This window comes from Myripristis murdjan, chromosome 3 (assembly GCF_902150065.1).
Source record: "Myripristis murdjan chromosome 3, fMyrMur1.1, whole genome shotgun sequence".
In the NCBI taxonomy this organism is placed as follows: Eukaryota; Metazoa; Chordata; class Actinopteri; order Holocentriformes; family Holocentridae; genus Myripristis; species Myripristis murdjan.
This window is the reverse complement of record NC_043982.1, coordinates 37,877,875-37,903,717: the sequence shown is the minus strand read 5'-3', so window position 1 is coordinate 37,903,717 and position 25,843 is coordinate 37,877,875. Positions and strand designations below refer to the sequence as shown.

The window sequence follows — 25,843 nt, the reverse complement described above, 5'->3', positions numbered from 1 at the left end:
CTGATTTTATATCAGCCCCAAAAATAAACCTTTGTCACTAAACACATGGTGAGTTTTAAAATAATTTTAAAAACACATTGAGAATTGGTGAGGAAATCAACGTCTCTATAAGAGGGTTGGGGTTTTTTATGTATGAGGACTGCAGCACTTGTGCACAGTTTATTTGCAGCCAACAGACAAATGGTTTTAACTATTAAACCTTTTTCTCTGTTAGGCAGATTTAATGTTCTTTATGGGAGAAAAAAAAAAACAGAATCTCAAGTTGCTTCACTTTATTTCTGACCTGCTCCACACAGCTCTTGGTCTCAGATTATAGACTTATAAATCTCTGACCCTAACATCCTATTTCAGCTGATATGTGACACCCGTCTTAGTGTATCTCTAAATAAAAGCACCGCTGATGGCTCCGTCACTGTAAACATATTGCCTTTTATTGACCAAGATAAAAGGTAAAAAGAGGATTAACAGCTAATCCTCACTCGGTGCGCGGTTGAAGTGGCTCTCTCTCCGTCTCTCTGGTGAGTTTTCCCACATTCAGTCCATTTCCTCTCCTCTGCCTCGAGCGGACAGGCTGATGCTTCGATCTCCTGACGGATTATTTTCTGGATCTACGAGAGCAGAGCTGACACACAAACTCCAGTTATTTTATGTTGAGTGGCACATGAAGGCATCTTAATCCCTCCACTCTGCCTCCTCCTCATCCCTCAACTCGATTCCCGCTGCATCCTTTGGACAAACATCTCTGATGGCTAATCCAGTAATCAGTTTGTTCAGAGAAATCTGACTCCTCCTCTCCCTTCATCCCGTCTTTATCCATCCACGCTCTCCTCCCCGTGCCTCTCCTCCCCGCTGTCCTCTGATCTCCTCAAGTTCTAATCCCACGGGTACACGGGTCAGGGTCCCGGGGCCGGAGGCTGAGACCAGCTGGAGGAGAAAGGAGGAGAGGGGAGGAGAGGACAAGAGAGGAGAGGAGAAGAGGAGAGGAGAGGGGAGGAGAAGAGGAGAGGAAAGGAGAGGGGAGGAGAGAAGAAGAGAGGAGAGGAGAGGAGAGGAGAGGAGAGGAGAGGAGAGGAGAGGAGAGAAGAGACAAGAGAGGAGAACAGAGAAGAAGAGAAGAGAAGAGAAGAGAAGAGAGGAGAAGGGGAGAGGAGAAGGGGAGAGGAGAGGAGAACAAAAGTGGAAAAGAAAAGAACAGAAGAGAAGAAGAGAGGAGAGGAGAGGAGAGGAGAGGAGAGGAGAGGAGAGGAGAAGTTACAGAGAGAAAAGAGAAGAGAAGAGAAGAGAAGAGAAGAGAAGAGAAGAGAAGAGAAGAAGAGGAGAGGAGAGGAGGAGAACAAAAGAGGAGAACAGAGGAGAACAGAGAAGAGAAGAGAAGAGAAGAAGAGGACAGGAGAAGAGAAGAGGAGAGCAAAAGAGGAGAACAGAGGAGGAGAAGAGAAGGGCAGAGGAGAACAGAGGTGATTAGAGGAGAGGAGAGAAGAGAAGAGAAGAGAAGAGAGAGAGCAGAAAAGGAGATAAGAGGAGAGGAGGAGAAGAGAAGAAAAGAGGAGGAGTTGGGAGGGGAGAAGAGAGTAAAACAGAAGAGGAGAACAGAAGAGAGAAGGAGAGAGCAGAGGAGATGAGAGAAGAGAAGAGAAGAGAGGAGAGACAAGAGAAGAGAACAGAAGAGAAGAGGAGATGAGAGAAGAGAAGAGAAGAGAGACAAGAGAAGAGAACAGAAGAGGAGAAGAGGAGAGGAGAGGAGAGGAGAAGAGAAGAGAAGAGAAGAGAAGAGGACGTTATGGTGATATTGTAAAAAGATGGCAATAATGACAAATCTAAAGCGGTAAAAAGGTAAAAGCTGGTGATGTTACTTGTGTATCTGTGATGCTGCGGTGTCGTGTTGTTACCGTGGAGACAGCTGGTACGACCGTCTGCTGCCGTGATGCTGTCGTCCTCTGGGCGGCCTCGGGGGCCGGCTCCTGTTCTGGAAGCCTCCATCCTGGTAAAAAGACTGAGGATGAGGATGAAAAACAGGCGGCTGCTCTCCTCCTCCTCCTCCTCCTCCTCTTCCTCTTCCTCCTCCTCGCCCTCTTCTCTGCTCCCATTTCTCTCTTTTTTCATATCCGCTCGGGCCTCTTCTCGTCTCCCCTCTCTCCCTCCATCCTCCACCATGCTGGTGTTCTCCTGTCGCCTCCTCTCTCTCCCTCCAGTTCCCTCTGTCGCTGGCGGGCCGTCCTGAAGAGGAGACACAGACCACGGCTGCAGCGAACACACTCGGTGTAAAAAAACAGCAGGAATACTTCACTGATAATGAAGGGAAACTCAGTGAAAGTCATTTTGTCGGTCTATTTGGTTTCTCACATTTACGAGACAGCGCAGCATCCATCCAGAATAGCTTTTAATATTTTGGGGACTTGGTTTTGGTCTAACAGGAGCACCCACTTCGAAATTAAAGGCAGAATCAGTAGAAAGATCCTTAGAAGATAAAAAAACAAAAAACATACAGACTCATACAAAAATGATCCCTCTAAACCAGTGGTCCCCAAACTACAGCCCGCGGGCCGGATACGGCCCGCCTCCACATTAGGCTCGGCCCCTGAACAATACCAGAGACGCATTATGATTTTTTTTTTTTCAGTCTGGCCACGCAATCGAGACTAATACACGCATAGAACGTGACAAGCCTACTGGAACCTACAAAAGGATTATAAGGAAGGAACACAAGAACTTTGAGAGGCTGCTCATATGAGTCATTTAAGCAGTGGCGGTTCTGCCTATGTTGCCGCTCTAGGCGAAATTACTGGCTTGCGCCCTTTCATGTTACTACTCCAACCGGGGCAGCATCAGTCGGCATCAGGCGAGCCGGCACTGGCCGGCATTAAGCCGCTCACCTGTCAGATCCGGCAGACCAGACCGGGTGGGCGCGGTACCGGCTGGTGCCGCGGCCGGCCCACCTGATGCCGACTGATGGTACTGATGGCATGTGCGGGTCAATACGGTAGTCTAGAAAACTGGCGATTTTTTTTTCTCATGCGCCCCCAAGTAGATTGCGCCCTGGGCGGTTGCCCACACTGCCCATAGCAAAAACCGTCCCTGCATTTAAGTAAGAGATTCTGCTCTGACAACTAGGCTGAACTTTTACCTGTTAAGATTGTGCACGGCACAACAGAAAGTTAATGTTCCATGGACTTTTTTTTCTGTGAAGAACCCAGAGAGGGTTATTTGATTTTTATTGATTTCATTAATAGTGTAATTTATTTCATTAATAGTGTTATTATTTATTTCCTGAGTTTTTTTCTGTGAAGATCCCGGAAAGGGTTATTAATATTTGGATATGTGTGGCTTTCTGGAAAACAATCAATGTTTACATTTAGGCACCCCTGCGATTGTCACACTTTTTTTGTTACAAACTGACCCCGGCCCCCCATCAGAGAAGGGAAAAGTTATGTGGCCCTCACAGGAAAAAGTTTGGGGACCCCTGCTCTAAACCATCACTGATGAGCCACTAGAGGTGTGTGTTGGTGTGTGTGTCTGCAGAGACCCCGCCCTCTGTCTGGAGTATACCATTTTCCCCAGGGCCCTTCTGGGCGTCAGCCTTTGGGCAGCGGGTGTGTAGCTCCCGGCCAATCACAGCGCACAGTGCCAGACTGACAACACAACATCCAATAGAAACCTACGGAAATCACAGATGGCGAGCACCGAGGGAGAGGATGAGGATGAGATTGAGAATGGAGAGCGACGCTGTGTTGGTCTGGTTTCTGTTGGACAGGATGATGGCGGTCATTTCATTCCTTCGCCATCCTAGGAAAAGAAAACTCGCTGCAGGCAGTTAGCTTAGCCGGGGGGGAGGGGCCAACAGATCCTACTCTTTGCGCCTTGAATCGATCTTGGGTCAGTGTTTGTGGATCAGCTCTGTCACCGACCCTGATGAACCACTTTCTACTGAAATTATTTCCAAAACAACATGCACAAACACACACACACACATACACACACATACACAAGAGGAATGTGTGTGTGTGTTAATGTAAGGCAGAGAGTCGCCTGACCCCAAAAACATCTCGGGTCTAGCTGTGCACCAGAGATCCCCGATGCCTTATTTTCCTTTACTGTAAGTCTCCGAGTGAGCGTAATGATGCTCGGCACTCAAGAAACCCCTTCAGAATGTATAATTTCACAATGGCATGTGTGTCAATCTGAGGTTGTTTTCATTTATTTCTGTCTTTTTGGAGATAGAGCGTTTTCACCGGGGAGAGCGGCTCTGGGGTTTGCTGCTGAAGTTGTAATTGTGAGGGCGGGCAGGCAGCGGAGATATTTGCTGAGGAGACTAAACATCAGGCCCGCTTCCAAACAAAAACCAAACTGGGCCCTCAACGATACCACATAGCGCCACCACTGCTCTCACGCACACACATTCCCCCTCTCTCTCTCTCTCTCTCTCACACACACACACACACACACACTATCTCCCCACAGTTCCGTAGTAATGATCGGTGTCTGCGTCTGGCAGAAATGAAACATTGAGGTATAAAGAGTGTATCACGTTCCGTCTATAAAACCAGAAACATCCTCATGAGACCCACAAGGGTTGACTCGTACAGAAAGCAGACAGTTCGGCGCAAATCGGCGTCTCCGTGCCAAAATGGCGCACAGTCGCATCGGAGAGCTGGTCGCACAGAGTTTGTAAGTCACTGGGTTGAACGGTAACGACGGGTTCATGTTTCATAATCTGCTGCTCAACGGTTTCCTGTCACTGAGCACGACGGGGTCTGTGTGTGTGTGTGTGTGTGTGTGTGTGAATGGATAGAGAGATCAGTGTTTGATGCGTTGGGAAGACAGTACTCTGCAGGCCAAGGTTATTATCATGAATGAAAACCTAAAAAATAACAAAAACTAGGTGTGACAAAACATTTTCGTTCACTGAAATAAAAATAAAAATGAGGCTTTGCCAAAAAAAACAAAACAAAACTAACTCAAATAAACTAAACCTACAGGGAAAACTGTCTTTAGTTTTCATCTCTGCCAATTTATTTGGTTGTTCATCTGTCCTGAGTGAACACAGTTTTTAAATGCTATGATGTTTTGTTGAGTTTTTATTACACAATACTTTTTATGACTTTTTTTTTAAGCTCGCCCCTGATAAATACCCCACATTACAAAATAAGACGAATATGAACTAAACTAAAACTCAGCATTTTCAAAAATAAAAAAATCAAACTAGCAAAACCACCTAAAGAAGAGGCAACATGGTGATTTCTATTAACTCAAATAAATGTGCAATAACAAACAACTAAAAGGGCCTGTAAATGGCGATTAATGATATTTATAAGTGATAAAAATAAATGCATCTGCCCACTGCTTTCCCCTCTTCCTGCTCAGCATTCACAATCCATCCTCCTTCCTTCCCTCCTTCCTTCCTCCACCCACCCTTTCCTTCCTTTCCTGTCTCCTTCCATCTGAAGCAGAGTTGATGGGAAAGAGAGAATGAGAGAGCAAGTTGGAAAAAAAAGAGGAAGCGATAAGAAACAGACATAAAGGAAGAGTGAAAGAGAGGAGAGAGGAGATCGAGAGAGAGATACAGAGAGGAAAGAGTCAAGGAGAGAGAGAGAGAGAGAGAGAGAGAGAGAGAGAGGGAGAGAGGGAGGTCTGTAATCAGTTAGTCTTGTTGTGTGTCTTAAAATAGAGCTCTCCCAGCCTATAAACAGAAACCTACTATTACTAGTGCACTGACAAAGCAAGTCTAGGAGCCAGGCGTGCACGTGTGTGCATGTGTGTGTGTGTGTGTGTGTGTGTGTGTGCGTGCGTGCACACGGCGGTATGTGGAAGGCCGCAGCACACATGGAGCTCATTACAGCGCGGCCCTCTGGGTAATGTGGTTCTGCGAGGGGCACCAGAGAACTACAACCGCACATCAACTGTCAGGTTAAAATGCTGCTCTCTGTGTTTTTCCTCCGTTTTGCTCCCCTCAGTATTTTCACCCGTTTTTTTTTTTTTTTTGCACGAGCTGCGTTTCAAACCCACACCGCTTTCTATCGATATTATCTGCATCTGCGATACTTCTGCCCCTGAAGACTCGCAGTGTTTTCTGACTTTTGGCCAGCGCTGATTAGTAGTTCCAGGAAATAAAAACGTAAATCGCTGGAGACTTAAATGTAAAAGCAACATTTTAACATTTTGGCAAAGGTCATACGCTCAGTTCACATCATGAAGTTGGCATAATAATGGTGTTTCATGTTTGCTAGGTCAGCATTTCGTTTATACCCTTCTCATGCATTTGATCTCTGTCAGTAAAATGGTTTTGAACTATGGGCTTGGTGATAAATTAATATAATATCAATACTGCAATACTGTGGAAATTTTCTGAACTTATATACTGAACTATTCAAATTGGTCTGTTATTTGCCTCTACCTGCATTACTAATGAATATCCATCAAAATGAAAAATCGCCTTAGTGTAAATATCTTAAGAAAGCACCAACGGTCACACCTTCAGTTTAGTCACAATAGTAATTTTGAGGTGACAGGGTGATATTTGATTTTATCCGTACCACCCACTGCTGTCTCAGACTCCAAAACATCGTGACACCTACACAGCAAATCGATGAAAAGATGAAAACCATTGGTGATGTATCAGCAATGAGCTGATGACAACCGGCCAGAGGTGACACAGGTGGAAAGAGAAAACCTGACAAAACCAGTCTAGCGCCAAATGGTAGGACGTGTGTGTACTTCAAACAAATCTGTGGAGCCAAACAAATCTCAGAGCCCTGACCTGCATGCGCAGAGCCGCCTCTGGGTCCCGCTGTGGTTTGAAGTCTCAGCTCTGATGTGCTGGGTCTGGGTCTGGACTGCAGGGCTCTGCCTCTCCTCCTGCAGGACTCCACCAGTTTCTCCCTCAGACGGAGGAACAGAGACAGACAGGAGGACTGGAGGAGGACAGGAGCAACATGAGTGACAAAGACACACATCTCATTTACACAAATAAACATATCTATTAGACTTCATTTAAATTTGACTGGAGAGACTCAAGGCCGATTTATGGTTCTGCGTACACTGGACGCCGCGTGCATGCAGTCGCTACGCAGATGGTGTGTGCCTCTTCATGCTTCTGCATCCTGTCGGTCTGCTCCCCACCGATATATCATTATCATATTGTTACCTACACTGACAAGCCTCTTCCAAAACCTTATTTGTGGCACTGTAAATAAAAAGTCATGTTTTTACAAAACCTACTTTTATTTTCTCAAGCAAATAGTGCAAAATAAGGTGCAAAATACACACACACACACACACACACACGGGCACACAGATAAACACACACATTCCCCAGCAGTGATTTTCTCTGTGAACTCACATCGCCGTCCAGCAGCACCATTTGGTCAGCGCCCGTGTGTGCCAGCAGATACTTTGAGTGGAACAGCCGCCCGTCGAAGCTTTGCCAAGGCATCAGGGCGCTGCTGGGCAGCGGGCAGCTGCTGGCACAGTTGGCACCCAGCAGGTGACTCAGCCCTCGGACATAGAGGGACCCCAGTTGCACTGCGCGGCTGCAGAGGTACGGCAGCTGAGAGAGGAGCAAGAACAAAAAAAAAAAAAAAACAACTTTTGCTTAGCTCTAATTTGTTGCTTGTACAAAATGATCAAAGTGTTTTTCATTATTCTACCAGGCTTGATGCTGCAGTTTTGCCCCAGTTTTATTATTATTTATTATTTTGCAATGTTTGTGACATGAGTTAACCCTTGTTCTGCTGTTGCTTTTAGTGCCGGATAAAGGTGTCCTCTAAATGGCTACAGTGGAATAAATTTGACTTTTTTTTTTTCTCTGCCTTTTTTTCAAAGCACATTTTTGTTTCCTGTTAGAAGTTACTGATTCACTGGCGGAGGAAGAGTGTTGGCACGGCAGGCGAAACAAAAGACGACACACTCACACACTCACAGGCTTGCCTACATCTCATCACTTGTAAAAAAAAAAAAAAAAAAAAAAAAAAAAAAAAAAGCAGGTGACACTGTTTACATTAGCAGAAATCCTGCACACTTCTCCTCCGGGTCATCTGGTGTCACAACTCGACGGAGATGCAGGGTTTTCATTACAACTAGACTACAAACATCCTTCAGTCCAAAAGATGGTGATTTATTGGTAGCTTATCACAGCACATGGGTTAAACTTCTACTGAGGAAAGGACTGCCTTCATAAAATGTAAAAGCAGGTGTTATATCACGGCACCAAATAAACAGGTGACCTATTTTCACCTCTGCTGATTGGAGCCAAAACCCGGCACAGCAGCAGTGTAAAAGGGGCTTAATAGGGAGATCATACTGACATTAATATAAATATAAATACAGTTTGCTGGCTTTGCAGCTGAGGGGCACACAGCTGGGCAAAGGAGGTCGCTGGTAGGTGACGATAAGAGAAGTGCTTAATTTTAGTTTTTCCTTATTTGATTTCCTCCACTCTCTTTTTCTTCAGTGAAGCGATCGGAGTCTATGGTTTCTTGAACTTTCTCACCCCAACAACCAGAATGAGCACGCTCGGTCTCCGTGAGAACAAGCATCACTGTGGTCGTGTCACGTTGGCATCAAAAACTGAGGATGCACATAAATCCCCAACAGGGCTGCATCGATAAGACGGGGCTACAAAGAGAGGAATGCAAACACGGCCGGGCAGAAAGAAAACACAAAGCAGATTACTGGGGCAACAGTTTCTAACGGGGAAAGTGGCTTGTTTTGGTTAGAACTGTCATTGCAACCAATTTCACAATATGCAAATTACAAAACACCGCAGCACAGCCCGGCGCCCTGTGTGAGGCACTGGGCAGATTTAACAAGCTGTAAGAGCGATAAATGTTTTAGTGATGTCGGCTCTGAAGAGTGGAGGAGAGAGGAGGAGAGAAATGGAAACAACACCTTTAGCCAGCTCACTAGACATCTTTAAAAGAAGATTAAAGACCCACCTTTTCACTCTAGCCTTTAACTAGCTCCTATTTTATTCCACACTTGTCTTTTGTTTTATTTGCATCTTTTGTTTTATTTCAATTTTTAGCCTTTTCTTTTTAATTCCACCCTGTGCTGTGTTTTATTCTTTTTAATGTGTTTTCAAATGTTCTTCTTTTTATTGTGAAGCACTTTGAGCTGCAATTCTTGTATGAAAGGTGCTATACAAATAAAGTTTTATTATTATTATTATTATTATTTAGACCTTTTGCTTTCCTAACGTTCACTTTCTGTCTAAATGTAGAGTACACCGAGTTTCTGTGTTCAAAGTCAAAAGTCAATCCTGATTAATAATATAAGTGAGTTAATACATTTGTGATTCTTTAAAGCCATTCTGAATTCTATAAATTAAAAGCAACACTACAACAGGGTGATATAAAGAAGAAAAAAAAAAAGACACTGGGGGCTTTTATAGTCGCAGACAAACTAAAAATGTTTTATGTTGCAGTTTCTGCTGCTGTAAAACGAGCCTACATGTAAACTGACATGGGATGAAGTCTTCATGTGACATTCTGTGCGCCGCAAGTTTATGAGTCTGTGAGGTTATTTAAGTTCACTAATTAAGAAAAGCAAAAAAAAAAAAAAAAAAAAAAGGATGGGTGCGGTTTTGCTGTTTCCTGGTAAAGACCAGAAGCCGGAGAGGAGGGAGGAAGAAAGAGAGAAAAAAAAAGGAGAGAAAAAAAAACAGATAAAAGGTGCAGGTGGGAAACAATGAAGGATGAGGATGAAGAGGAAAAACAGCCTAACTGTAACGAGAGCAGTTGGTAACAACAGGCAGATGTTCTCCCTCTGTGTGTGTGTGTGTGTGTGTGTGTGTGTGCGCGCGCATGTGTGTACTTGTCACTGTGCACCTTCTGCTCTCACCTGTCGCCTGAAGATAGTACTGATAAGAGACAGGAGTGATTACACACACACACACAAGCACACGCACACACACACACACACACACACACATACACACACACACACACACACACACGGCCCTGCTTGCCACCTGCTCCCAGTCAAACACAGCTTCACCTGCAGCAAACAATGAACCTCTGGACGAACAGACAAAAGCCTAGAGGCGTGCACACACACACACACACACACAGACACACACACACACACACATACACACACACACAAAGAGAGACAGACACACAAAACCAGAGAACATGTGAAACAAACAGAAAGGCAGAAAGGGGGTGAGTGTGTGTACAAGTGAAAGTATACAGGAGACTAACTGATACACAACAGACACAAATTCAGAGAGAGTGAAAGAAAGACACTGGGAAAGTGTGTGTGTGAGTGTGTGTGTGTGTGTGTGTGTGTGTCCGGTGGGGCGGAGTGTGCTTGGTGTAAATAGCTCCATGTGGTGAGCGTCAGCCAGGACAGACAGGCGACTGTCGCCAGCACTCACTCTCCCTCTTTCTTTCAGACGTACACACACACACACACACACACACACACCACAATCACAGTCCCATGGGGAGGAATGTTGCAACGCATCCCAAAAACCCACAACCCCCTTCCCCCCAAACACACACACACACACACACGACTTGTTTGACTCATTTTCCCTCTTGCTCTCTCGAACACACACACACAGCCGACAATAAAAGTTATTCTTTGTTCTGGGTGTGCTGGTTTGGTTTTCTACTTTTACTGTGTCGCGCTTCACATGCCTCTCCTGTGAGTGTGAATGTGTGTTTTTCTGTAGTTCACACAGACACACACATACACATGTATTTGTGTCTGTGTGTGTGTGTGTGTGTGTATTTACTCCTCACTGGCGACTATTGTTGGATGTTTGTTCTGCTTGTTGTGAGTCCAGGGCTATCAGGCCGCTACCAGCTGCCAGTGTTTCAATGTGTGTGTTGTCAGCAGGTTACACAGCTCCTGGTCTAACCCTCAACGTGCACACACACACACACACACACACACAATCAGGCCTTCACTCTGTGTGTGTGTGTGTTGTAGCTGCTTAAATGGTGAGAATCATCTCCCCCTCGTCCGCTCCAGGCTGCCCCTCTTGGATCTTTGAACCTCTCCCAGAGCACATATTCAAATCAACGCCCAGCCCTAATTATTGTGTAGAAAACAGGCAAGCAGCAAAAATACAAATTACTAGACGTGAGTATGGTAATTAAGCAGTAAAAATAAATGGGGCTACAACAAGGCAGCACAGAGCGGGGCCGTTTTCCCAGAGAATGGAAAAGCACAGCTGGGAGCTGGGAGTCGCAGTCGGCCGTGTCGGCTGCAGGTCAGCGTCCTGCGGCTCAAACGGCTTCATGCTCCTTCCTCAGGCATGTGGCAACCTCATATCACACACCTCCAGTGATTTAGCCCAGTGGTTTTAAACTGGGGTCAGGGGACCCTTCAGGGGTCCTTGGGGGGATTTTATTGCGTCTTCAACAAAATGAGAATACTGTGGTCCCTCGTTTATCGCGGGAGTTATGTTCTAAAAATAACCCGCGAAGTAGTCAGCTTTATTTTTTACAATTATTCTAGATGTTTTAAGGCTGTAAAACCCCTCACTACACACTTTATACACTTTTCTCAGACAGGCATTAACATTTCCTCACTTTTCTCTCTTGTTTATACACTCTCAAAGTTCAAACCTTCATAGAAAAATAAGTAAAAAAAAAAAGCATGCAAAATTGCACAAAAAAAAAATCCGCGAAACTGCGAGGCCGTGAAAGGTGAACCACGTTATAGCGAGGGACAACTGTAGTTCAATTCACTACAGTTTAATTTACTAGAAATTAGTGTGATTCAAAAAGTGAATGAGTGATTCTTCATGTTTATGTTTTAATGTCGCCACTTTGAATCTATTTGTCAGATTTAAAAAATGACAGATTAATAATTCGGTGCTTAAAGGCTCCCTTCAGTGATTTCATGACCTCGGCTGTTTTCAAAACTCTTCCTGAAACAGCTCATCTGAGAGAGTGATGTATTATTATCTGACCAATCACAGTGAGCCTCACCTCTGCAGCAGGTTAATTAGGTGCCTGGATTAGTTGTGCCAGCTGTCTGTAATTAGTTTGCACTCCTATTCTACCAGATAATCCAATGATTTATTTATAAGGTGTGTTTAAAATGATTGGACAGGGTGGAGTTACACCTGTTGCTCAGGTGAGACTTACTTGAAGTGGTCATTACTGGAGATAATCGCACATCACTGAACTGTTGGAAGAGTTTTTGTACGAGTTTTGGAAAGGGCTGAGGTCATGAAATCACTGGTGGGGTCACGTCAGGGTCCTGAGGGCAAAATCTCTTCAAATAGAGGCTGCAGCTAAATGAAAGTCAGCTTGGGGATCCGAACACAGGTGAGAAAACTCCTGGTGCAGGTTACAGGTCAGCTTCAGAGCTGCTTCCCACTATCTTCCTCTGGGCGTGTTGCACCTTCATGCTGCATTAAGTTTAACACCCGCAAGTGATTTAGAGAACTGTAAATGTTGCCTGGCACGTTTAAAGTGTGATATCAAATAGTTTCAGCACTGCGGGTTCAGGAACCGATTTACTTGTCAAGTGATTCCATTTGACCCTGGGGCTTCATTTTGCTGCCATGCAACATTATTGTGCTTATTTTGGTACCTGGTAACATCAGTTTATTGAAAACACCGCTGGATATTACTGGTGCTTCCCTGATTTCAGTGGCAGAACTCTTCATTCAGATGTTATGGGACATGATTATTTGCTGCTAGGTGGCAGAAATGTTAGTAAAGAGGAGGAACAGCACATTCTGCCAAACATTTTTAGTTCATTTGGATTTTATTGAAAACATAGAGCAGGCAGCAAACTTTCCACAAAATGTAAAGTTGCAGTTAAATGCCATGTTCCTTGTTAAAAGAGGAGATGAATTTTGATCATCTCAAGCTAGAAGAAGTGCAAAACATTGATATACTGTAGTATATGAAGGGTTAATTGCAGCTACTTTGACTGTTGCATTTAATTCCAGCACCACTGAATTGAAGTGAACTCATTAGAAATGCTGAAACACAATCACCCGAGAGTGACAGCGACAAATCCTGGAGGACAGCCTCTAAAGGCATTACAGAAACTATTTCCAAAGTGGTCTTTGACGGAAGTACAAACAATAAAAATTAACAAAAAAGTATAATGAAGAGATGCATACCTATTTGAAGATTTTTTTCCTGCTTTATTACACAGTAAAGGGCCCGGGCGGGACGTGAACCCAGGCCGCTGCGGCTGAGTTAGCCTCAGTAATGTGCAATATATACTAAATCATTACTATATAAAACACACTGAAGTCGTAAAATTAAATATTAAACAACTACAAATGCAAGTTTCCACCAAGTGACCACTATGTGCACAATAAAAGACAATAAAACACACTCAGCTGAAAGTGAAGCGACGGGGTTTTTGTGCAGCAGCAGAGCACAGAGACTCTACGACTCAGCAGATTCTGCTTCAGGTAAACGGCTGTGCTTGTCACTGACCTTGATGTGCTGAAGCTCCTGGGGGCGTTTCAGCCTCAAACACACAGCCTGACTCAGGTAAGCATCCACGTCCTCTAGGGACAGGTCTGGCACCTACACACACACACACACACACACACACACAGAGAGAGAGAGAAAGAGAGAGAGAAAATATGTATACTTAGCCAATTCTATCACATCTGAGAGTGTTTATGCCTCCTGTGTGAGTGCGTTTGTTTTGTCTGCTGCGAGCGCTGCAGGTCAACAAAGAAAGAAACAATGGGCGAACAGAGAAACAAGGCTGCCCGGCTGTGTGTACAAAACAAACAAACCCTGGAGCGTCTTGAATAGACGAGTGACGAGGGAATGTGAATGAGGCGGTGAGTCACAGCAGCAGGCGACGACGCGGCTATTGTCTTTCAGTCTGTCTGTCCACTCGTCCCGTTGTCCATCCATCCATCCATCCATCAGTCTGTCTGTCTGCTGTCCGTCTATTTAAATGTCTTTAATTGTCCATCTGTCTGTCTGAAAGTCTCTTATCCATCTGTCTGACAGTCTGCCCGGGCCTTTTTGTCCGTCTCTCATTGTTCATGTCTCCATCTTTGTTGGTTTGTTTGTCTGTCTGATTGGACGGAGCTCTGTTTCGCTAAATGATGGATCAGATCGGCCGAGAATCTGGGGTTAAAGGAGGAAGAGCTCCCAACCTGAAATTTCGGTTTGGCGTCAAGTTGTCGTCTTCGTCTTCACATGCTGTCCTCTGCTAATCCGTTCAAAATGTCTCCAGCCAGGGAAGGCCCAGGATTTGAATTCGTATTATGTGTTTTCAAATGAGATTTCGAATGGAGGGCAGCGTAAATCACTACATCGAGACACAAAGCCACTGTAATTATACACGTTCCTCTCATACCATATCCTTTGGAAATCTTTTGAGTTTAAGAGAGTTTCTGCGTGTAAAACATGCAAACAAGCATTTTGTAACACCACGTTCCCTTGAAAAACATTATCTCGGTTGTTGGGATGACACCGAACAACAAACTAAAAGCTGTTTTTAAAGTTCCTAGCTACAAAGTTGATGATGTGTTTTGGCAGTGAGCGTAGCTAATTTCTGTTTGTATCCTGCGAAATGACGCGCGCGCCTTTGTTGCGTGCTGTCCGAGTGATGCATTCCTGCGATCCCTGTTTGTCAAAGCTCAGCGACATGACGTCAGTGAAAAAACAAGCAACAGCCCAAATCTTTAGTGAGGGACACCGTCAGGAAATAGTTCTCTCAGCTTCATTTATGCACTTAGAAAGGTGAATACAGGGTTTTAGAGGAATTCAGATGAAAACAAGGATCAAAACAAGGCATGACACACTTATTATAACGGTAAAACAGTTAGTATATTACACAGAAAATCAATATACTGTTGTACTGAGGTGAACTATGAAATGCCCCTTTCACATTCAGTGGCTCCAGGCCCTCAGGTTGACTTCAGAGCTGGAGCTACAGACCGGTGTGTGTGGCTTAACTGGGCGCTCAGCGGGTGATAATGGATACCATCTCACCATGACAAAACAACAGAGAACAGACTGTCAACAAATGATGCTTAACTTCAAATCGCATGTTGACAAAGCAGTGGACTAATTGTTGTATATATGTTATGGATGTAAATCCCAAATCAGCGGCTGCCTTGCATGAGTGAGTGTCACCAAATACATTTGGTCTTTTATTTTCTGTTATTGTTAGGTGTAGCTTTAATCCCCAGACACAGAAGTTATCTTGACTGAAAGGCCTGAATACAAAAAAAAAATCCAGTTTACTCAACAGTTTCTTTTAAAAGCTTGATACTTTATTTGCACCCAAGCAAAAAAAAAAAAAAAAAAAAAAAAAAAACACATTATGTTGTCTGAGCTAAGAAAACCAAAAAAGAAACATTTTCAAAAAGAAACATTTTCAATCAGAAAGCAGAAATCAAAGTAAAACCCCAGAAATATTTTATAATAAGCTAACTTTTTTTTTTTTTTCAGACAGACTATTATTCTACTCAGCAGGCAGCAGAGGGTCATTTTCTGTTGCCTCCATGTGGAACGAGTTCAATACAGAGAACAGCGAATCATCGAACCGCGCTGGCATGGAACTCATTACCAAGTCCTTTGACTTTACAAAGTGACATGGTATGTTTTTTAAGTTTTTATTTCTTAATCAGTTGAATAATGTAGAACAATTATGACTTTTGTTATTATTTTTATTTCTGTTCTTAAAGATCCAACATGGATGTAAAGAGCTATGCATCCCACATTTATTTGTGATTTAGTGGATTGAGTGTTAAAGGATTTAGTTTTTCTAAATTATGTAAGAGATAAGGTTATTATATACAGCTATCTTATGAATTAGATTTTGAGTTGGTTGTGTGTCTTTGTGGTTGTGTTATGTATTTTTAGTCTTAATGTGTCGTGTGAATGTTACAGATGTGTGTGTATCTTTAAAATATTCCCAGATTCACTCTCATTGTGGAGCAACCTCTGCCCGCTTGGCATTTCTCCTCGCTAAATTTCTCTTTTTTCCGTGGTCCATGTCCGCAATTATAACAGCTTCCTATTAGATGTTGTGCTATCGATCTGGCACCGAGCGTTGTGATTGGCTGGGAGCTACACACCCGCTGCCCAAAAGGCCGACACCCAGAGGAGTCCCGAGCTCAGCAAAACGAGAAACTCCAGGCAGAGGGCAGGGTCACAGACACACACACCAACACACACTGCTAGTGGCTCAGAAGTGATGAATGAGAGGGATTATTTTTGCATCAGTCTTGACATTGTTTTTAAATGAAAATCCTACTGATTCTGCGCTTTTCAATGTAAGAGAGAAAATGACAAAATGAGAAAATGAGGTCAAATCATTTGGAATAGGAGAAATGCTCTTTTCTGATTATTTTGCCTCATGGAAACAGTCTGTCCGTCTCTTTAATGTGGTCATTGTGGAGTTACTTCATATAATTATTAGACATTCGACCACAAGTGGAAAAACTTCAAATTGAAGTTTTAAATTGAAGTTCCTGCAGGATTATTCAGTGTGCAACTGGGCAAAATGCTGCCATTAAAGGAAAATTCCACCCTACAACACATTCACACTATTTAACACCTTGGATTGGTAATTTACATTGTATTTCTGATGCCATTTTAATTTGACGTTCTTGTTTAGTTATGATGTTCTAGTTTTGTTATTCCAAGGATAACTAGCCAAAAGTGAATCAAGTGGTCACACAGCTACAATAACATCTAATAGGAAAAGAAAAATTCAACAACCTAACCTACAAACGTTAGCTTCACTTCTCACTTTTCAGTGTCGGCCGCTAAAAAATAAGTCAAGGGCTTTTCGTTCTGGACTCGTCGATTTGCAGCAATGTAAAACAAACATGCAGGGAGAAATCCAGCACAGAAAAAGGGAGAGTATGCTTGGTTCCTCCATTAAGCTCCACTGTAGCTGCAGCTGCTCTCTATGTGCACTGCGTCTATCACATCTATCACCCAAAAACAACAAAATGGCACAAGAAACACAACGGAAGTCACCAATTGCTGTTTGCAAACCGTGTACATGTGTTTTAAATTTTCTTTTAACTCCCTCTTCCCTTCTGTTCAGTAAATACTCGCATTAACAAGGACTTGACTCTGGCTCCTTCCCCCACCTCTGAGTCATGACCCACTGTGAGCTTTCACACAGAGCAGAAATTACATGAACTTCATGTTGAGTAAAGACAGCAGTACCTGGAAGACGATGTGAGTGACCAGGCAGAGTGCAGCCAGCAGACAATCGTCCACCGCCCCAAACAGCTCAGAGAAGTCCTGACAGTCAAAAACTGATAGGAAGCAGGCCAGGCGAAGAGCCGAGACTTCAGGGCCGCTGCCGAGCCATAACAGCTCCAGACTGGGCTGAACGCCTGCGAGGGAAACATCCACATAGACGAACAGGACTGTGGTATTTGACTGCGCTGCCAGATACGTTAAGGACTTCTGACAGATTGTGTATCTTTAACTTATTAAGCACCATGTTGCTGTCTCAGTCAACTTTTCAGAGACGACTGAGGCAGCTTTTTGAGGGCGATTCTGGTGACCGCCGATACCCAAGAAGCTGCCCAGAGCTCTTGTTTTGACTAGACGGGAACATCTTGTTCCAAGAAAACTTTAGTTAAGATTTTTTTTTTTTTTTTTTTTGACTGTGTGACTCATTTTGTTATTGATTACTTGAAGGATTGTAGTCCTGCGTAACATTATGGCATACACAAAATTTGCAGTTTATCATCACCCTAAGAGGAAAAGCTCAGATTAAAAAGAATAACAACAATAATTATTATTTGTATGAGATGGACTGACTGGAATGAACTGCAGTGAAATCAGGATTTGGGATTCTGATCTGGGCCCATGATGCAGAGGTAACTACATGAGGAAACTGGCAGGTCCAGTACCTGAAAGGCTGAGTGGGAGAGGACGGACTATTTCAGGTTCCTTCAGAGGGTTTCCAGGATAGACAAACCATTCCCTGACAGCTGGAGCCTCCACATCACTGCTGCCTAAAAACACAGGAAATCAAAATCAGACTTGATTTAACATCACTGCCTGAAAAACATGACAAAACCATCGAGTGCTTGATCTGTTTTATCAAAACTGATTAATTAAAACAACGGTCTGGGAACAAAATATATGCATATATGCACAAATCCCACTACCAGGGTATACATGTGACCCCCCCAACGTGTGGGGGTCACATATATTCACAAACATTTTTCGGTAATTTGGTCAACTAGGTTTCCATTGGCTGGTTGTTCAGCAGATCACACCTGCAGAACAGAAGGCGCGCCACAAGTAACGCTTAAAAAATCTTCACACATACACTGACAAAAGTCATACATTAAAAGAGTGAGATCAGGATTTTACAAATCACTACTGGATTGTTCACATGAAGACTGAGATTAATAAGAAAAATCCATATTTTGCCCCAGCTCTAGACCCTACATGATGTGTGTATCGGTGAGAGTGAGAAAGTGTCTTCCTACCGTCATGCCTGTGCAGCAGCAGACTGTAGATGTGCTGCCTGCAGGCCTTGAAGACCAGAGCCTGTGGCAGCAGCTCGGTATCCTCCTCATCCTCCAGACTGTTGCTACATTCAACCACCCCACCACACACAACGTTGTAAACCATGAAATCCTCGGCCGCTACATGCCTCTCGATACATGCCTGGGGAAAACCACACAGCCAAATGTATTTAGCCAAAGCGCCACAATTATCTTACAACAGGGGATAAGAGGTCTCTGCAGAACACACATACAGTACAGTGTGTACCTTAAGCATTTCAGGACTCAAGTATCCCTGCCTCACACAGGCAGAGTCGGGGGAGTCAGCTGAGACGTCACCGCACTGTGGAGGCTCCTGTCCAGGCAGCAGGTAGGAGCGGACGCCCCTTTGCAGGAGCTCTCTTTCTGTAGCTGACAGGCCCAGAGACGGCGGGATGAGCCCAGCCTCGTCCTCCTCTCTGCCCCACACGGAGCTCACCAACTGGGCCACAGCGAGCACCTTCTGGCCTTGGTGAGCACCGGCGCGTGGAGGGGGGCAGCTCTGCCTGGGAGACAGAGGGCTTACGCTGTAAAGCTGAAGTGCTGAAACAGTGAAATCAAGTTGGCTTTTTTGTTTATGTCTTTCCTGTTGCCTTCTTTTAATGTTAAGTCTGTGCTGGATTCTACTTGATTTCACAGAAAAAGAGATAAATGCTGGCTCAGTGTGACTGTGCTTACTGAGCTACTTAGAGAAGAGTGTTGTTATTTTTAATATTTGTTTTTCCAGCCTCAAACCGATCAGGCTTGGACTTTGAAAACTGATGATACAGATGATCAAATGGTGCATCGGTGATATTCCTTATGATTAGAATTAACAGATAAATAAAGTCTTCAGATCAAAATATGGTACCGTGTTGCTATAAGATAAACATGATGTAACTGGGATGAAAACCACTCTTACTTGGAAAATGTAACTTGCTTGTGTCACATTGTGAAAACTAGACCATTTTACAGTGGAGCAAACAAACAGTGGGAATAATGAAAAAGTGCACTAATCCTTATTTTGATATCTGAGCCCATGTAGTCAATGGTGATAGTAATATTCGTTTTGAAAATCATACACTTTCAGTGTACATTACTCTCAGTAAATATCAACAGAAGACAAAAATGCCATTAGAGACCTGTACATTTCCATGGCATTGTTGCGGACATGCTGCATCCGCTCCTCTGACACCACGTCGTTGCCTAGGAGACAGGCGAGCAGTGGCAGCTGGGTAACAGATAGTCCAACGGCACGGCAGAGGCGCTCTCGGTCGTAGAGGACAGTGGTGAGGCTATCGAGCCGCAGCTTTTCCACTGACAGGTAGGGGACACTTTGAAAGATACAAATATCGGTTCATTTTTTCCCACATTTTTTTTTTTAGGTAAATCAGGGTTCAAATACAGCGACTTTTCCATGACTAATCCATGACATACAGTTCAATTTCCAACACCATGACTCTCATCGTTTGATAATGTACTCATAATGAGACTATTTCACTTAGTTTGTGCCTTTTGTTTGCTCACCTCTCTTCTAAAACAAAACGCAAACATAACAACATGACTACCTTAACACACCTGTCGTATATGATAAAGTCTGAGTCCTGTCCCAGAATGCCCATGCTGCCATGACGACGACCGTAGCTGGCAATCTCGTAGTCAGCCTCCTGCACTGAGCACAACACCTCCTGACCCAACGACCTGTAAACAACAAGAAAGTCAACAATAAACCAAAAACAACATCAAACCATGCTCCATCTGAGACAAAGCAGGCATGTAACATTAATAACAGCAATAAGTGATTTTTTTTTGTTGTTTGCTTGTATGTTTTTTTTTTTTTTTTGGTCTGTTGTGAGCTGCACTAAGACAATTTCGTACCAACTGTGTTAACAAGGCAATAAAGTGCTGAACTTGAACATAGTCAACACAGCTGACATAATGACACACTGTCAAAAATAAAATACAGTAGTTGTTCACTTCTGGATCGATGACAATGTGAAAACATTACTTACTTACTTATCCCCACTACGCCTTCTGCCGCATAGGGCAGCAACTAAGTCTCTCCATTTCAATGTGAAAACATACAACTACTATAAACCCCATGAGTCAGTGTTCCCATTTAGCCCAGACTCTCTGTGTTTTATTGGCACAGACAGTAAATGTCCTTAGAACAAAGTTTGTGAGTGTAAGTCCAGACAATTGCTTCCTCATACAGTCCACAATGTATAATGCAGTATATACCCTACTCACAAAAAGTTAGGGATATTCGGCTTTCGGGTGAAATTTCAGGATGAACCTAAAATGCATTCTAACCTTTACAGGTGAACTTAATGTGACCTTCTGTAAACTTTTGAATGCACATGTCCAACTGTTCAATGTTTCAGTACTTTTTGCACAAGTTGCTGTTCTCTAACAAGGAGCTTAACGGCAAAATTCACATCAGGTGTTTGATGCTCCAGCTCATCGAGGTCGTATCATTAGGGAACGGCTGCTGGAGACTGGGGTACCTCAGATGGAGAGGCCTGCACTTTCTCCAGACCTGAATCCCATAAAAAACTTATGGGATCAGCTGAGTCGCTGTGTAGAGGCTCGGAGCTCTGTACCCCAGAACCTTAATGTCCTGAGGGCCGCCCTTCAAGAAGAGTGGGATGCCATGCCTCAGCAGACAATAAGTCGACTTGTGAACAGCATGAGACGTCGCTGTCAAGCTGTAATTGATGCTCAAGGGCACATGACAAGTTATTGACACTGACATTTTTTGTTGTGGTATATCCACCACTGTTGTTGGCTTTTGTTTCAAGAAATTTTTTGAGATGAGGAAATCACCAGTGTATGCTTCTACTTAAATGCCCTGCTTTCATGATATAATATCACTGTAGCGTGAGTATTTTACATTTTCCATAAATTTCACCCAAAAGCCAAATATCCCTAACTTTTTGTGAGTAGTGTATATAAATATATATGGTATATGAGTATTATCTTGTGAATCTTGAGTAAGTCCTGTGGCTGACCTGAGGGCAAAGCGTGTGAATGTTGCAAGGCCGGGGGGTAGACAGTACAGCTCTCTACCAGGCTGCTGTCCGTGGGCCTTGATGTGACGAAACACTTTAGCGATCTCCCCGTTCACTCTGCGCCTCCTCTTCACCTGCAGGGAGCAGAAGACCTTTCATGCGTTTCTTACACAGCAGATACAGTGGTGGATCTGTATCTTTTAAAGCTGACAGAGTAAATTCTAGGCTCTGAGAAAGGTTGGTGCATTGTGCAGGGTCTGATTTACAAATTGACTGTGCAGTTAAAATTAGAGCAAGCACCTGTGCGGAAACCTGGATGAATGAGGGTTAATAATAGCAAGAAAATCAGCCATTATTAATTACGAACAAGAAATCTTCAGGAGCCTCAAGGACAAATTCTGTTGCTGCAGCACTTTTACCACATCAGGCTTATGTGGTGTAAACACCATGATTTTATTAACCTCTCCACCATAACATTAAAGCCAGTATATGAATCAAAATTACAGACATTAAGTCTTTCATTCAATTATTAAGCATGTAAAATAAAGCCAGTACTGGACTGACAGTCACACATGCCGCACTGCAATTACTGGATTAGGCCTTTAAAGATGTGGCTCCACTGGTGAAAAACAGGTCTTTCCTTACCCACACCTGCCTCTTCTTCTCTTCCACCACCCCGTCGAAGAAAAAGACCAGTCTGATGCCGGCGGAGGTGAAGGCCTCCACCCAGCTCTCCAGGAGGGCCATGTACTCCCTCCACTGGCCCCCACACACCCAGTCCCGACATGAGTACCAGTGGCTCAGGCAGGCCATGCTGTCCACCAAGAGGGTGGGACCTGGAAGCAAAACACACATGTAACAGACACCAACTACAAAAAAAAAAAAAAAAAAAAAAAAAATCACATCCCAAAAACAGGAAAGTATGATTTCCCAGATTACACCCTGCTGGTTTACTCTGCTGGTGTCTATTAGTTCATTACAGCTTTTTTGTGCTTAATGCTCAAAAGTGTTAGCCTCATTCAGGCTGGCATTATTATCAAGGGTGGGTCTGTCTCTGTTATTATTAACAGCAGCACCAGCACTTTTACTTCTGTAACTGCCATTAGGTTTACAATAATAAATGCACCAGTACAACTATTACTACTAATAACACCTGTTAGTATGGGTAGTATTAATTGCACTTTTGATAATAATATCAGTGGGTGTTCTGCGGCTGATAATGATAATCAAAACTGTTACTACCATGTTTGAAAATGTACACAATGTGTGGATGGAGGCGTTGTGCTTTCCTTATTCAAAGAAGTGTTCATATGAGCATCAGGCTGATCAGCATCTCCATCTCCCCCCAAAGCCAAAAACAGGGACTAAGCCAATTAAAATTAAATGTATAATATAATTAAACTCAACTGGTGGTGTCGGATGTGGCCGTGCCTTTGGCTACATGTTGCCTCGCCATCTCTCTCAGGCTCACAGTCACACAGGCCTCGGGACAGCAGCGCTCCATGAAGTACTGCAGACCTTTCACACCCATTCCTATGGAGAGAGAGAGAGAGAGAAAGGGAGGGAGAGAGAGGGAGGGAGAGAGATTTACATCATAATCATTACTGTTTGTTTGTTCTGTAGCTACCTGATGTGATTCTGGATTCAGTAAATGTGCTGATTTTCTATATAAGCCAATGTAGATAAATGTTTATGTATTTGCTATATGTGCTGATTCCTTGTCCTGTGTGCGACTGCATATTTGAGGTTACATACAACATCACATAAATTGTAACTACATACATTGCAATCTTTAGTTGTTTGCACATGCTGTGATTCTGTATATGAATATGCACTGTCTTCCTGACATTCATGAACAATTTTTGAGCTGATGTACATTTTGAAATCACGTCCTACTATGCTATTTTATGGAGGGGCGGGGGGGTCTCAGTGTTTAAAAACTATCAGTGATTCTTGAAGCTCTATCTCTGAAACCATTCACACGTGTAGCCAATGTGTCAAACTGAATGCACATTCTCTGCTTTACACTCAGTCTGCAATTTACCATAATAACACACTTCTGACAAAGCTGTAAACACTGGTCTCCACATCGCTACACTATTTTGCCAAATGCCTTCCCACATTGAGACATGTGAAAACACTCTCACACAAATAACAAGCTCACTTACAAATCAGAGCTGGAGCCACAGGTAAACATTTGGTTGGGATAACAATAGAGGCTGATGCAGGAAGAGGAGTGAGAACTAGAGGAGGACGAGGAGGAGGAAGAGGAGGATGAGGATGAGAGGAAGTAATGTGACGTCTTATGGTCAGACCCACAAAGAGGGTTACAGTCGAACATTTTGAGATTAATAACTTTCCCCCCTTTATTTGCACTGATAGTGTGTCATGTTTGGAATACACATCCACACTTTACACATGTGGAAACCTATGTGTGTGTGTGTGTGTGTGTGTGTGTGTGTGTGTTCACTGCATGTATGGCACAACTTTATTATAACCTGCTGCCCGGCATAGAGAAAAAGCAAAAGCTGCAAGTGTTTTTCTTTTACACCATCAGTGTGTAGTTGGTGCTTCATGTACTTAATCAAATGAAGGTTTGTGTGTGTATTGTATTCACGGAAATACCCATTTTTTAAAAAGAGTTTTGAAGAGTTTTGCATTAACTGTTTGCTTGGAGGTATGACGTTTTTCTGGTTTGGTGTAAAGTTTTATGTTTCGTCTGTATAGTTTTGGAAAGAACTGTATAGTTTCAAAGCTTAAGCGATCAGAAAAAACATTCAATAACGCTGTTAACTTTCCTAGCCACATTAATTTCCTCCTTAAAAACAATATTTTCTCACGTCTGGTGCTCATGTAATGTCATGCTGTGGTTTTAATCATGAAAACAGAGGACAGCAGCTCACATCTAAACGCTTCTGCAGCGCTACACACACCGTTAGCATATATATAATTAACATACAGTGACTATTTCAGTGTAATTATGGTTAGAAATACAAACATTTTTGCTTTAGCTTCAGCTTTATCCAGTTTAGTATTCAGTGAGAATCAGCACTCGCGGCTAACAGGCTACTACAAGCTAGCTTCCACCGTCTCCGCTCCCGTTTCAGGCTAAATTTACCTCGCCAGACATGAAGTGACGTTTTAAAACCCTCCGTCCTGCACTAACGCAGCGCTGAGTTGGGCTTAGCTGTCCTCAAACTTACTTTAAAAATCGTCACGTCCACCCGAGCGGCGGCAGCCTCCTGTCTCTCAGCGGTGTATTTTTATGTAAATGACTTCCTATTTACTTCGTGCGACGTCATCACGTTGCAAAACAAAATACACGTGCTCGGCGCGTGGGGCTCCTCTCGCTACAATGTAACTGAATGGAGGAAACACATGCGGTGGGTACAAGGTTGTTTACCTCGTTATAATGAATGTTGACATATCATCTTATTCAACTGATGGCTTTGACATGCAATATTTGTTTATTATGCCTATTGTTTAGATAGATAGATAGATAGATAGATAGATAGATAGATAGATAGATAGATAGATAAGCTATTCCTTTATTAGATAGATAGATGGATAGATAGATAAGCTATTCCTTTATTAGATAGATAGATAGATAGATAGATAGATAGATAGATAGATAAGCTATTCCTTTATTAGATAGATAGATAGATAGATAGAGAGAGAGAGAGAGAGAGAGAGAGAGAGAGAGAGAGAGAGAGGGAGGGAGGGAGGGAGAGAGAGACTATCGATCCTGGAGGAAATTCAATTTATAGGTGTATTAAGTATTTTATCTTTTTGGCAGAGAGTGTGCTTAATACAGTTCACAGAGGTACAACTACACACTCAAATGAAAGATATATCTCTGGATGTTATTCTCATATTGCTGCTAAGAAAGAAAGAAAGAAAGAAAGAAAGAAAGAAAGAAAGAAAAACATTGTGGGACGAATGAGAATGGACCATTGAGGTTCTGCAGGCTCGCTCCTCCTATATCCTCTCCAGGCTACAATCACAGACAGGCTAATTGCTCAACAGGCTCTCCTGGAGAATGGGCTCCTTTTGGAGATGCGAGCCATTATGCCATTATGTCTATACCTTCAACACAAGGTGCCCCCCTCCTCCTCCTCCTCCTCCTCCTCCTCCTCCTCCCTGCCTATTGTCCGGGTCGCCCAGGAACACAGAGCAGGACATATGCTGGCTGTCAGTCCAGCTGTCAGCATCTGTCCTTCCCCAGCCAGTTGCTCTGTGGACCCAGGAAGTCTCTCCACCCCTCCTCGGCAACTGATCTTTCAGAGGAGGGAGGAGCTGTGTCATAAATCACCGCCCACCCCCTTCACTATAGAGTTATGGTCACTGGAATTATTTTGGTTCGAGTCAGACCTTG

At 43.4% G+C, this 25,843-nt stretch overlaps 1 protein-coding gene across 1 annotated transcript; it reads right to left on the bottom strand.

The window, feature by feature from the left end:
* Positions 1–409: 409 nt before the first annotated feature.
* Positions 410–24,744, bottom strand: fam120b (family with sequence similarity 120 member B). The gene is made up of 15 exons (XM_030077518.1): positions 24,672–24,744; positions 22,876–23,001; positions 22,114–22,304; positions 21,469–21,602; positions 20,036–20,158; positions 19,600–19,791; positions 18,708–18,984; positions 18,422–18,602; positions 17,834–17,938; positions 17,136–17,308; positions 13,416–13,508; positions 7,337–7,543; positions 6,755–6,908; positions 1,890–2,217; positions 410–924 (listed from the first exon to the last, which is right to left on the bottom strand). The coding sequence occupies exons 2-15, from the start codon at positions 22,997–22,999 to the stop codon at positions 894–896; spliced, it is 2,313 nt and encodes a 770-aa protein (XP_029933378.1). The 5' UTR covers positions 23,000–23,001; positions 24,672–24,744; the 3' UTR covers positions 410–893.
* Positions 24,745–25,843: the final 1,099 nt, after the last annotated feature.